Genomic DNA, 13,621 nt, shown 5'->3' on the forward strand with positions numbered 1-13,621 from the left:
TAATTTGCTACAATATTAACATTCAAGGTTATTTGCAGCACAAAACAGAGCCATTTTACTCTCTCTCTTTTCCTTTGAACACCAAATCACTAGTAATAGGAGCTTCAAAGGTAACTCTACTCAAAAACGGTAAAAAATATTTTCCTAATTAAAAATTTATGCTGGATATTTTTACTTAGTGGAATAATCCACTTTACTTGAAGTAAGAATTCTGCCTGAAGTGAGCCGTTGTAACTTCCTCCCTTAGCTACAGCTGGAGTCATGGAAACAATCAGTGTGGTTCATAGTTTGTTTCCATGGCTACAACTGTAGCTAAGGAAGGGGAGTTATTCACAACACATCTGCTAAATTGGAGCAACAGAGTGTTTCTAAGGTTACAACTGATGTTTTCTGGCAGAAGTCATACTTCAATTATCCGGAGTTATTCCAATAAGATGTAGTACTCATCATAATGATTTTACTAAGGCAAAGTACATTTTAACCTTTTTGAGTGGTATTACCCTTTGAATGAAAAATATATCCTGCTTTACAATTAAGCACTAGAAATATAGTGCCCCACCCCATTGCTGATAATTGATTCAATCACATTTGCTATTAGGTCTTCTGATAATGCATTTCCACACAAAACATGTCTTGGAGCTTGTTTTTTTTGCCTCCTTAAATTAGGGACACCCCTGTAATACCTTTAATTTTTTTGGAATGCGTTTGCTTAATAAGTATTCCCTTAAGATCCCACTAGGATATACATAGTTGTGTTTTATTGCTGTGAATTACATGTCCATATTAGTTATTAATCCTTGCTATTAATATTACTGATTTGTGAAATATATTGTATTGGTAGCTTTTAGTATTTGCGCTGCACCTTGATACATCGGATTACATGTCATATGCCTATTACGAATATGTAGCCCATATTTTTGGTCTTTTGTTCTTATACACTTCCCATTGTTTGTTTGTTCTGCACATTGAAACAATACAATGTATATTATTTTAAATAATGAGTGGTGTTTTATTGTGCTCTTATAGCTTTATACCCACTGGTCTAAATTACATATTTTACCAGTGTTTTAACACTAGAAAAAAGGAAGGTAAATGAAAAAAGGAAGGTAAAGGAAGGTAAAGCCATTGTTTTTAGTGTCACAATACCTACTCCCGCTGTAACTAGTGTTGAAGTACCATTCTGTTTATGGGGGGGGTATATTCATTATGGAATCCTACATTCAGCTCCAAGTAATCTCCAAATGCTAGTAAATTGAAGAGTAACTGCAGAGCAGATAGAAAGTATTTATTATTTAATTAAATAATTATATTTAATATATTATTGAGTATAAAGAGAAACATATTGGGCACTGTTTTAATGTTGCAAAGCACATTAATAACAATCATTCATTACAGTATATAGCATCTCTGGTGTTGACAGGTAGGCTGTTATACTTTAAGATATGCCATTTCAATCTAAGATAATTATATGATCAAAAAGTAAACACTATATTCAATATAGCATCAACTCCCTTTTCTGTCAGCTCATGGTTTTTATCATGTCATATTAAATTTCCATAATTTATATTAGTGCTCGACTAAGTAGTGAACAATCAGGAACTCTGTCATTGCTATACATATTCAAATATTTATTTTATGCTTTAGTACTCTCCTACAAAAAGTGTTAACAGCACCTTACCCTAGTTTTATCTTAATCTTTATCTGGGCTACTGAAATCTATTTCTAGTGGCTGTTGCTAATCCTCACATTTCTAACTAGTTTCAACTTGTTTGCAAATTTTGTTTTCCTTTAACAAGTATATCAACTTGTTTATTCACTTGTCAGAGAGCTACTTATCACTGTCCTTGTATCGTCAATGTTCTCTCTCACCACTGCTCTAATATAATTAGAGAGATCTATAACCTTAAAATAATTTGTACCACAACTATATATTGTGCTGTTTATTTGAATGAAAATGATAAGTTTAAAATATATATAATCATCTGACCAACTTATAAAACAGACCATTTTTGGGGACAGTTTGTATAAACTTTTTCTGGTACTCTGAGATATTTATTCAAGTGAATACAGATGTGTCAAGGTCTGTACACATCCAATGTGTATTATGCAGGTGATTGTTTCTCAAGTAATTTTTGAACATGCCCATCAAAACAGATTTCTTTTTGCTTCAGTTATTAGATTTTCTATGTCTTGGTAAGAATATATGTGATCTGATTTTATTGCCTCAAAAATATATGTAATAACATTGTTTCTCCAATATTGATCAAAATATTAAGATTGCATAAAGAACGAAAGTTTTTCTAAAATCCACTCTTTTTTGTCACATGTGCAATAATTACTATAATATCTGAAAGCATCTACCTCTTTATTTAAGTATAAAAGGTGTTTATAACACACACATTTTTTGTCACAAGCAGAATACAGTATACTCCACTACTCTTGATGAAATGCAAAGGTATTTCTAAAATGTCCACTTTTGGCTGTTGCTGTAACACTGATCAAATGGTAGAGCTGTGTAGGATAGTCATTAATCACTGTATAGAAATGGACATGTGTTTATTCTGTCACTAAAGCAGGACAAACTAGTGTACATCCTATTTTATAGGGTTTTGGTCATGTGATGGTGACTGTTATATTGCTACTAGCTTCACTTGTAAACATTTTTGTTACTGCTCTCATTCTACAGCAGGGCATTTTTATTTGCAGATCATATCTGAATTAAACCTCATTTACAAACTGAATTGGTTTGTCAGAATATCTGAAATTCATATTTCAGCTGTGGTTACATTGATTCGCTCATTCCTACAAGACACCAAATTGGAATGCGTTTTACATTTGCCATCCGATTGGGCGGAATGTTATGAACTAACCATCAGATTAGAAGTACTGCTATACATTAGCCCCTAGATTGGTAGGTCTGCTATACTAGTTATCAGCTTAGGTATGCTAAACACTATCCACCAGATTTGAAGAGATGCTATACACTAGCCACCAGTGTTCCCTCTAAGCTGAGCAATCTGGAAATGATAGTTAAACCTGTATTTTACTGGGAAACATCCTTCAGATTGTGAATGCAAACCTTTCGGGTGGAGCCCTCATTAGAGTGACCTTTTAACTCTTTCCTTTCCAGATTGGTCAGTTTAGAGGGAACACTGCTAGCCACCAGATTGAGAGGTCTGCTATATACTATTCACTTGAATTGGAGGGCTGCTATACACTAGTCATCAGATTGGGAGAATCGATATACGCTAGCCCCCAGATTGGGAGCGCTGCTCTACACTAGCCCCTAGAAAGATACATATACATACGTTTTAGTTGTTTTTTTTTACCTGGGAACAGGTTGCTTGTTCTCAGACTTATGTAAGTACCAAAATAGCAGGGGTCTGATACCCAAACCCTTAATAACCACAAGATAATAGGGATACTGGGCATCAGACCCATTGGCAGAACTACTACCACTGCAGGTGTGTGGCTATTCTGGTGTCCGGAGGTGGGTCTCCAGTGCACATGCTCTGGAACCACACATGCTCCTAAGAGGCCACCATTCCACTCTTTCGGAGAGCAAAAGAGAGGCCTGGAAGGGTGGAGACGCATTTTTGGACCATGCCCCAAATTTTGATATGGGTCCCAGCAATGCCATAAGTTCTGCTTTTCTGATACTTAAGGGGAGGGTTTTTTCTATTAAAATATGCATTTGTTTGGACATAGCATTTGAATCATATATTCATACATAAGTTATGAAAAATACAAAATGTTAGCATTTTATTTGTGATTTATTTACAATATATTGCTTGTTACAGAGACAAGTGTTAAACTACTGTGCATAAATAAAAATATTTTGACGCTATAGTGTGTGATTTAAACTAAAGTGAGACTTTGCAAGCTTAGCTTAAACCTTCAAGCATATAATATGATCTCTTCAAAATACATAACTGATATTTAATGCACATTCATCAACAATATATCAAATTTAAACTTCAAATACATGTAACACATGTAAAATTTCACTTTCCATTATCTGTACTATGATCCACAACAAGCCAAGTGATAACATTTACATTGAAGGACTTATAGTAAATTGAATGCAAATTGCGTTCTTGGTTCAGAATATGCTTTTTTTCTTCTGAGCAAGCGCACAATGCACTCATTCTTAAATGAGTGGTCAGTGAGCATGCTCAGATGTAAAAAAGCATGTTATACATTAAGGACTCAATTTGGGTTCAACTTAACATGAGCCCCTGAATTCAGAGTTTAAACATAGCTTAACCTCACATTTAAAAACATATAGTATGGGGAAGATTCAATTTCCTGTGTTGTTCTTTAGAACAACGCGGGCCACGCACTATTACTGTTACTACGGTAATAGCTGCGCATTATTTCCGTTACAGTCATTTTTAACACTGATTTTTGCTCACGGGTCTGTGGGCCGCAAGCAAAGAAGCAATGTTAAAACTATCGTAGTAACTGTAATAATGCGCAAGAACAAGGCGGAGAACTGAATCTGCCCCTATGTCTGTATTTCAACTTGTTGTTAAAGTATAAGTCAAAAGTTCCTAAAAGTAAATATAAACACAGGTTAAAACAAAAATATTCACATTAGTGTATACCTTCTGAAGTTCACAATTGTCATTGCTTTTGTTTGGGAATATTAAAATGTGATATTGGAAAAGTGAGACATTGTATAGTATATATGAAGAAGGAGTAGCAAAGAATACAAGTAAATGGAAATGTGTTTCATTTCTCCAGCATCATCTGAAATTACAGGTTTCATTGTTCGGCATTGTGACTCCTGAAAAATATACCCTTACATAAATCCTAATATTTCACCCTCAATCATTATTCAAACTCGTCTGTCAGTATAATATTACATGTACAATGTCTCTGAGAGGGTTATATGAAATGTAAGTAGTAATATGTGTTATGCAGATTGTGATATGTAGAACAAGTATTGCGTGACAGTTTCTGTGGCAAAGGGCATTGGGTAATTCAAACCTTTAGCACGTTTCACACTATTAGCCATGCCAATGGTATCACTGTGCTCTACCTTGCAGGTACATACTATCAAATTGTATGAATAAAACTGGTTTAGGTAATTCTAAGTGAGCATCTAAATACAAACCGCAATAGGATAGCTGCCCTTGATCTGTATAGTGTGTTTCAATGTTTTATTTAAAATTAAGGACAAAAAGCCTACAAGAAGCAGAATAGGAAACAAGTTGTTGGATTTGAAATTATGTTTGATTTTGATGAGGAATCTGCTCTTACTGCTAGGGCTGTCTATTAACCTAAATAATACAGTGGAAATTGGAGACATAATAAAAGAAGCTGTTTCCTTCCTGTGTGAAACAGTGACCATTCTGAGATGAAAAACAAAGAACCTTCATCTACAAAAGCACAACCTAATGAAAAGCACTTTATTTTTACTTCTATGTCAAATCAAATTGTTTAGTTAATTTTTCTCACTTCCTGTTAATATCTGGGTTACTAATTTTTTTCAAGTGTAGCTGTTAGATCCACATAAATTGGAATTAAGGAGAAAATTCCAGCAGGACCAAGGAAAAAATCGAAATAAGGCACACATTTATATGATATATATATATATATATATATATACGGCTTCTCAATATACTATTAAAAATATTAATCCACAGTGATGAATGTTTATTATCAAGTTTTTACCAATTTACCAGATTTGCATGACTATGATATAACATCGTCATTATAAGGAAAGTTACTTAAACATTGGGCCCATATTATGTAATATTTACCAAATATTTTCAGATTTTCCTGGGCAGACTCACGGTACCTGTACTATATTGTCATTCCATCTAACCAGCAAAGCAATCTGTGTAATCAAAATTTGCAAAAGGATCTGGTCATTAACCAGTCATGCTGCATAACCTCGTTCACACATGTGAGGTCAGTTTTATTCACGTAAAATAAATGTACTCCATGTGTATTTAATCGTATCTGAATGATCGAAAGCCAGTTGCTGATATTTAGCTGATTGCAGCATTTGTGCTTAAACATGCCCTGTCCAATGTGCTTTTGGGAGTGTTACAATACATCATTAGTCTATAACAAACATGTTCCATAAGTGTAGCACCAATCTGCAACATTTAAAAATTAAAATATATCTCCAAAGAGATCTTGTTGCAGAAACTCAAAATAAATATTTCAATTAACAAATAGGTTCAAATTTTCAGATAATCCTAGTTCAGTGTTCACTACCAGTATAATGGGTTCTTCCACTAGTTTCATATTTCTATTACAGTTTTCACGGCTAATGAAATAACACAAAGTAACTTTCAGAAATTTGCTTCAACTAACAGCAACCAATTATATGTTTGCTTTCATTTTCAAAGCTGCACTAGAAATTTAACGGGAGCATCTGAATGTCTACAATGACTAACAACACATTTCTGCAAATTGTTTTGCGTTATAAATTAAGCCCCTTAAGCTTAGCCTGAATTTCCCAGTCCTTTGTTAACTGGCAACACTTAAAATAAAGGGAATCCAGTATTGTTCTCAATATTTAGTCAAGATTACATAAAAAGAGACATGGATACTACAAAATAGGTGGCACAACTGAGTACAGTATGGCCTCCAGTGATCGTTTAAGTGACATTGTAGTCATTTAGGGCCTCATTTAGAGTCGGACGCAAGTCCTTCTGATCAGTGCAAATAGCACCTTTGGCCAAAGATCCGTAATGGTTTGCACTCTGAGATGGATCTCCCTGTTGCACCTCTCTGCGTTTAGAGAGGTGGAACGGGGACAGTAGTGGGCGAGCCTATCAATGTAAAGGTGTGTTCCCCTTCTTTACATGCTATTTTGAGTTGAATGCAACCGCAGATAGGTCTCTAGGAAACGTGTCTTTTGCGGGTGTTCTCAGCTGGTGCAAGAGACCTTGGTGTATTCAAAAACAAAGTACAAAAAAATTAAATTTAAATTTATTTTTTACATTATATTTTTTTATTTAATTACCTGCTTTACAGGGCGCTGTGCATGATACACTTGCACGTCGGCCAATATGGAAGATAAAGAGGCGTGTTTGTGCAATTTCCACAGCATTCTAAAGATCCGTGACACTTTAAATACTGTGTAAATTATGAGATGCAGTTTACACTTACGATTTCAGTGTACATTTTGTCCGACTCTAAATGAGGCCCTTAGTGTTGTCAATTGCAGCTATGGAAAAATAGAAGGTTACTGGAACTTCTATTTAAACACTGAACACTATTCCAATTAAAATGATCATGATTCTCATGTATTGGCAAATTATATATTTATATATGCCAGTAAATAGGTTTCAGGTATTTTTCCAATGTATTATGTTTCTTGTTGTCATTGCTGTTTTGGTCATTTTATATTTAAATCAGCTTTGACGAATATGTACATAACAATATTCAATTTCCTATTTTTAAACTACTGTATATTAAACATCCTTTAGATCAACTATGCTTATTTCCATCACACTATACTTCCAACATTTGTCAAGGCTGCATTCTGCGCTGTTAATTTCAGTTGCCATTCATAAGCATCTTTGAAGCCAATGGCTAATGATGGTGAACTTAATGGGGGGGGGGGGGTGTAGTGACACAAAACATTACAAAAGTGGTATAATCCATATATATATATATGTTTGGTAAACTTTTCTCTACCATATGTGTCTGTGCCACTAAGCCATATGGCTATAATATATATATATATATATATATATATATATATATATATATATATATATATATATATATATATTAATCAATTAACTATTATTGGCACTGCTGAAGATCCACCTGCTCTTTGTCTATAATTCACAAAGTAGAGAGCTGCTCAGGTCTGGTTTAAGTGCCTTTATGATATACCCCTACCACCTTGGATGAAATACTAGCGCAATATAGCCTGGGAACTGGGCAACTCTTGTTTGCTCATGTGGCCAATTCTGGCCAATTCCCATGACAAACATTTATAAATAGCCTATATTACATATCAAACTCCATTCATCATTGTAAAATTATAGCATATCAATTTTCTCAAAAACTCTTACACTTAAGTCATAATAATGAAAAATATACACAGATGATCTTTCAAGTAGGCTATATATGTTGTCCCTTTATAAAAGCTTTCTTATTTTTTAAACAAGATGAATAACATTGGGATTGTGTGCTATATTTGTCAATTTATTCTCAGAGCCCATATACTTCTGGTGCTAAATATTTTTTAGTGCAATGGAATAAAATGGTAGACTAATATCAGTATCCCTAATAAAATATATGAATTAAATTCTTTTTTGAATGTCATTATAGGAAAATAACTATTGTAGATATATATAAAGTATCCAATCAAATCACTCTGTTTACATTTTCAGTAAAAGATATCTTGCAAACATGATTATTTCATCTCTACACATACTGTCACCATAGTTAATATATTCTCTTTTTCATTATTAAAATCAATTTCCCAATGCATTACAGTAGTTATCAGTTGATGCAGTCTTTACTATACAACACCAATATATAAACATAGATTTATAAAACGCATATAATGTCAGGTGTTTTATTAGAATGCTTATAAATATAAAGCAAAGTGAAGGTGCAATGTCTATGTATGTCTCTAGTTATGAGTGCATGAAAGTAAAATATTTTCTGACAAATTAGAAGAAAAACTTGTTCCATTCGGTAATTTAAATTTCTATATTTTTTCCTGTATTGCCTGTTATGTAAATAAAAATAAAAAAAAGCATGAGACAATTGAATGAATATATGAAATTGATACAGAATAATGCATTATGTCAAAACTGTTTATATTCATTTTACTCTCATAATCTTAGACTGGCCCCATATACCTGGATATTGTTAAGTATAATACTTTTTTATTTTTCTCATGAGACAGGCAGAGCCTTTTTAGAAGCATTAGTAGGCCTAGGTCAAAGCTGACATTATGGTTAGGTTTTATGCTTTGATTCAGGCTTGCACTGGTTAGGTTTAGGACTTGGTTAATGTTAGGGCTATATGACACTTACATGTGACTTTTTTTAAAAAAAAAGATTACAATATATTAGGATGAGCAGGTTCATCTCTTTAAAACAATGGGCCTCTTACCTTCATAGGACACTAGTTAGTGTGATAGAACCTACTGTATTTTATGGTCTTGTCTATCCAAGATCCATTACTAGGATGTTTAATAGTGGGTCATTTGTCCTGGTGAACCAATGGCTATTACCCTTTTTCACTCATATATTAAATTGGTCCTGTCTGCAGCAGTTATTGTCTGGGTAATGTATTCATTAAGAGGTATAGCTGGAAGGGCAACAGAAGCAGGAACTTCAAACGTAGATAAGAGTCATTGTCCCTCATCCTCTAGAGTTGGAAGGGGTGCACAATATTACTTACAAAAAAAACAGGGGTTTTCATAAAACCTCTTCTGCTCTGTCCTGACTACCTGGATTATTCCTGGCATTTTCTCTATTACTTATTCTGTTGTTGTGCAACTACTCTTATTACATTTCAATTGGGAGTTGGGAGATGGGGGGGGTGTAATTCCAAAACTGCTCAAGGCACAACATTTATATTTGTAACTCTACGTATACTTATTACCTATAGTCAGGACAGAAACCAAAATGACATAAATGTAAATTAAGTACATGCTTATAATGTACAATTACTGAAAATTCTCCAAATAAGCATTATATATTTCTACATTATCCAGGTAATATTGATTCTGACTAAAGGTGGAACAACTTTATTGAAGACATGAGGCCTGGTACGCCACATGGCATGGAGAAAACTCTTGTTTTTCTTGTTCTTACATTTGGCCACTAGATAAAGTGTACTTGTAAATCTGATGTGTAGGTTTGTTATGCCTGACTGCTTTGCATGAAGTGCTGAATTGTGCAATTTGCCTCAAATAAACTTGTTCTATTTGTATAACCATGTATACAAAAATGTACAGTTTAGTCTTTCTGCTAATATACTAAGAAAAAGACAATCACTGTTTCTAGGTCAATTGGCAATGAGTAGTATAACTGGCAAAAAATAGGAGATAAATGTCTTAAATCAATTAAAGAATTTATTAATTAGCATTGCTATTGTTAAGCTAAAACATTTTCACTGTCATCTCCTACTGATATGGAAAATACACTTGTGTGTTCCCTTAAATATTGGTCCCATTTATTATAATGAGAGACGTCTCTTAGCTCTACATGGTTGAAGAAAAGGCTGAACTTTTCCAAAGAAACACAGTATCTTAATTTCGTAAAAATGTCTTTGTGTTAAAATGTTTCCTTTCTGTAATATCCTTTGAGGGTTTTCATAGGTGATTGTGTGAAAACAAGCTTGGTGCATATAAATACAGACCAGTTCTAAGGCCCACCTCATGTTTTACAGTGCTTGGCTTGCTAAAAATATAATATTGGTTATATTAAAAACACTAATACTAGGATTCAAATTAATAGCTGGATTATTCATGATGTAATATTATAATGTGGTTTGCAGGTAAATGATTAACATTTAAATGGTTAGCGTATTACCAGTGTACTCTCTATGAATAGGGTTCATCATTTCTGTATATTTTTCAATCTAAAACCAGTTGCTTTTTTTAACATCATCTTAGCACAAAACCTTCTACGTAATTGATCTGAACACATTTCTGTGCAAATCACCACTTGCAACCAGATGCTCATATATTAAACACATTTATACACTTTGGTCTATTTGGAGACCAGTTGACTGAGTGGGTGGTTCATAAGCTTCCTCTATTTCCTCAGGCTTTGGCTTATAGTCGGGGCTAAATGGATTCTCACTTTCAAAGTCCAGATCTTTCTCCTCATCATCTTCAACAATAGAAAGCTCAATGTTTTTCATCACAACTTGTGCTTCTTCCAGTTTGGCTTCTTTATCTATTGAATCTTCCACTGTTTTTACTTCCTCGTTTGGATGAAGAGCCTCAGATGTCTTTTCAGTCACCAGACTGTCATTCTGATCATTCACAGCTTCTTTTTCTGCAGATCTTTCCTCATTCTCCACAGTTGTCTCCCCATCATGGGATTTCTTCACACTAAAAGTAATGGGAACTTTAAATGATGAGCTCTTTGAAGATTTATTTTGTGTTGGAGTGAATGACTTTTTAATTTTTTCTCTTCTTTCTGGTGACACGATTTTAGTGCTGATCTTAGTCATCTTCTTTTCAATATTTTGACGTGAAAAGGCTTTCTTCAGGCTATCTACTTTCTTCAGGCTGGATCTTTTCATTTTCTCAGCTCTTGTTGGTTCTAACTTCTCATCTACACTGTCATCATGCTCATCTTCTTCATGATTAATTTCATCATCTGAAGAAAGGTCAATTGTGTGCATGGTCTCCTCCTGAGACTTGTTAGGGTCAATGGCTTCTTCCGGGCCTTCTGTTATGCTAGGAACAGGTGTTGGTTCTTTCACAAAGACGTTTGCAGGTATTTCATTTTCTTCCTAAATAAAATAGAATCTGTTAGTACATTTAGGATAAATACACTTGGCAAATTGCATGCTTAACCAAAATTGTTCAAGTATTGAACTCGAGCAATAATAGAAGAAACCACAAGATAGTTTTAAAAGGCAAATGTTTAACACAAACTAATTGTATAATTTTGTGACTTAAAAGAATACAAGGTAATAAATCAATTGTTACTGAAGGGAGAATGCTAACTTGATGAAATCTGCATCAACTTAAACCAAATGTAATGCTAGGTGTATTGTATAATTTAAATGTGAAATATATATTATAATTTACCTGTAATCTTCCCAGTTATAAACCTCTATGCTTCTATATACAAATGATTGTCATCTTCAAGCAGACTTCTAAATTATGCCCTGTGCATGAACCTGTCACTCATTAGCGAGGAAACATTAAGATAGGGACTTAGACAGCTGCTGTTAACTGTTTCTACCAGACATTTGTAGTCTGTCAATAGGCTAGACTGATCACGGATGTAAATAATACGCTAGATTTCACATATACATCATATACTACTACATTTAATATTATTCATGGATTGTAGTAATGCACCATACTTTCCAACTGTCCCTATTTTAAAAGACAGACCACTGTTTAAGATGCCATTGGAATTATTCCAATATAATATGGGTTTGTAACAACCTAAAAAAATATTTTATAGTTAAGGCTAACATTTCATCAGTAGTCCAGAAATCATTTTACCTTACAGCAATAATTTATCTAAATGCAATAATAGTGAACCTGTCATATGCTGCATAACTTCTTGTTGCTTTAGGTAGCTCTGTTGCTAATAAGCTGTGTTTCAACTATTGTCAAAGAGGGATATACAAGTATCTATAACTTTTTGATGTTGCAATACCTGCTACTTATATGGTAATTCATTTGTTTATCAATATCACCTTATAAACTCTGGGCCTGATTCAGAGTGGAATGAAAGCATAATGTAACTTAAGATTGAAAAAGCCGCACACAAATGTATGCGGCCTGGTGTGAATTAGTAGCAGACGCACCCCTCAGACACATGTATGTTGCAAAAATGTACAAAAAGCTTTTATTTTATATGTTATGAAGACAATTACTATAAAGCATCATTTAAACTAAACCATCCGTACAAAAAAAAAAGTTGTTTTCTTTGCTACAACATGCTCAGCAAATTCTAATCTACAAAAGTCTTAATAAGCGTATGAGAATCATTAGTAAACCATTAATTACAAGCAGTTTGCTAGTTTGGATATTCATCATCATCATCATCATCATCATCCTCCGCTACTTACACCTGCCCCTGACCGCCCACAAATAAAAAACACTTTTTCAGTCGTATCTCTGATTACATTCCAGTCTGAATCCATACACAATTGCTTGAACATGGAATGGGACACATCACCACTGAGCTGTGAGTCAGCACTGCTAACCACTGTGCTATCATGTTCCAGTATCTGCAATTGCTGGAGATTTGACAACTTTCTAGCACTTATACACGCTCAGACTGAGTTCTTGATGAAACTGTTTAATAATAACTAAACAGAAATAATTTATTTTGGAGCCAAACAAGCCTCTAACACACTATAAAACTTTGGCCTTTTATTCTTAATCTGCAACGAGCTGCAAAGGAAATATAGGAATACTCTTGTATATTTGGAATTAGATTGTTGTAGAAATAATTTAAAAAAAGTTTTAAGAGCTATAATTATGAAGAATCCTTGCTAATAATTAAACACATGACCAACTAAAATTTATTTAATACAAGACAGAAAAAAGAATGAAAGTAACAGGCAGCTGTTTACAGCTGCCAATCAATATTTCTCTATAACAGATACAGGTTCCAGTGAACAAGCCACTAACACGTCCCTTCTTTTCTATGTCCCTTGTTCCCTCTCATTGCATTTTAGCCTTTGGCACCTAATCAAATATGTTCTCTACTCGGCTGTAAGTGGTCATTCGTAGTGTTACTTGTATAAGTAAAGGACAATCCTTTCCTCTCCATGGAAAATGATGCCCAGGGAAGGATTAGTAATTCTGGTTGGAGAGTTTTACTTCTAGAGCTGTTTTAAATTCACAATTTTATTCAGTGTCTCTGAATCACTTAAATAGCAAAATCTCAAAAATTGGCAAATGATTTAGCTCATCTGTGTG

At 33.9% G+C, this 13,621-nt stretch overlaps 1 protein-coding gene across 2 annotated transcripts in view; it reads right to left on the bottom strand.

Moving 5' to 3' along the window:
• Positions 1-3,754: 3,754 nt before the first annotated feature.
• The window catches only part of CAVIN2 (caveolae associated protein 2), a 44,177-nt gene continuing 34,310 nt past the window's right edge, over positions 3,755-13,621 (bottom strand). Inside the window, exons 2-3 of one of the 2 annotated variants that reach the window (XR_012678241.1) lie at positions 9,053-11,463; positions 3,755-9,008 (exon numbers count right to left, since the gene is read on the bottom strand). Coding sequence is in view for 1 of the 2 variants with exons in the window: in XM_075179934.1 (XP_075036035.1) it covers positions 10,696-11,463 (768 nt within the window). In the remaining variant the exon portion in view is untranslated. Of the gene's footprint in view, positions 11,464-13,621 lie in introns of both variants that reach the window. The other variant, XM_075179934.1, reaches the window with a different exon arrangement.

Source organism: Mixophyes fleayi, chromosome 7 (assembly GCF_038048845.1).
Source record: "Mixophyes fleayi isolate aMixFle1 chromosome 7, aMixFle1.hap1, whole genome shotgun sequence".
NCBI classification, from domain to species: Eukaryota; Metazoa; Chordata; class Amphibia; order Anura; family Limnodynastidae; genus Mixophyes; species Mixophyes fleayi.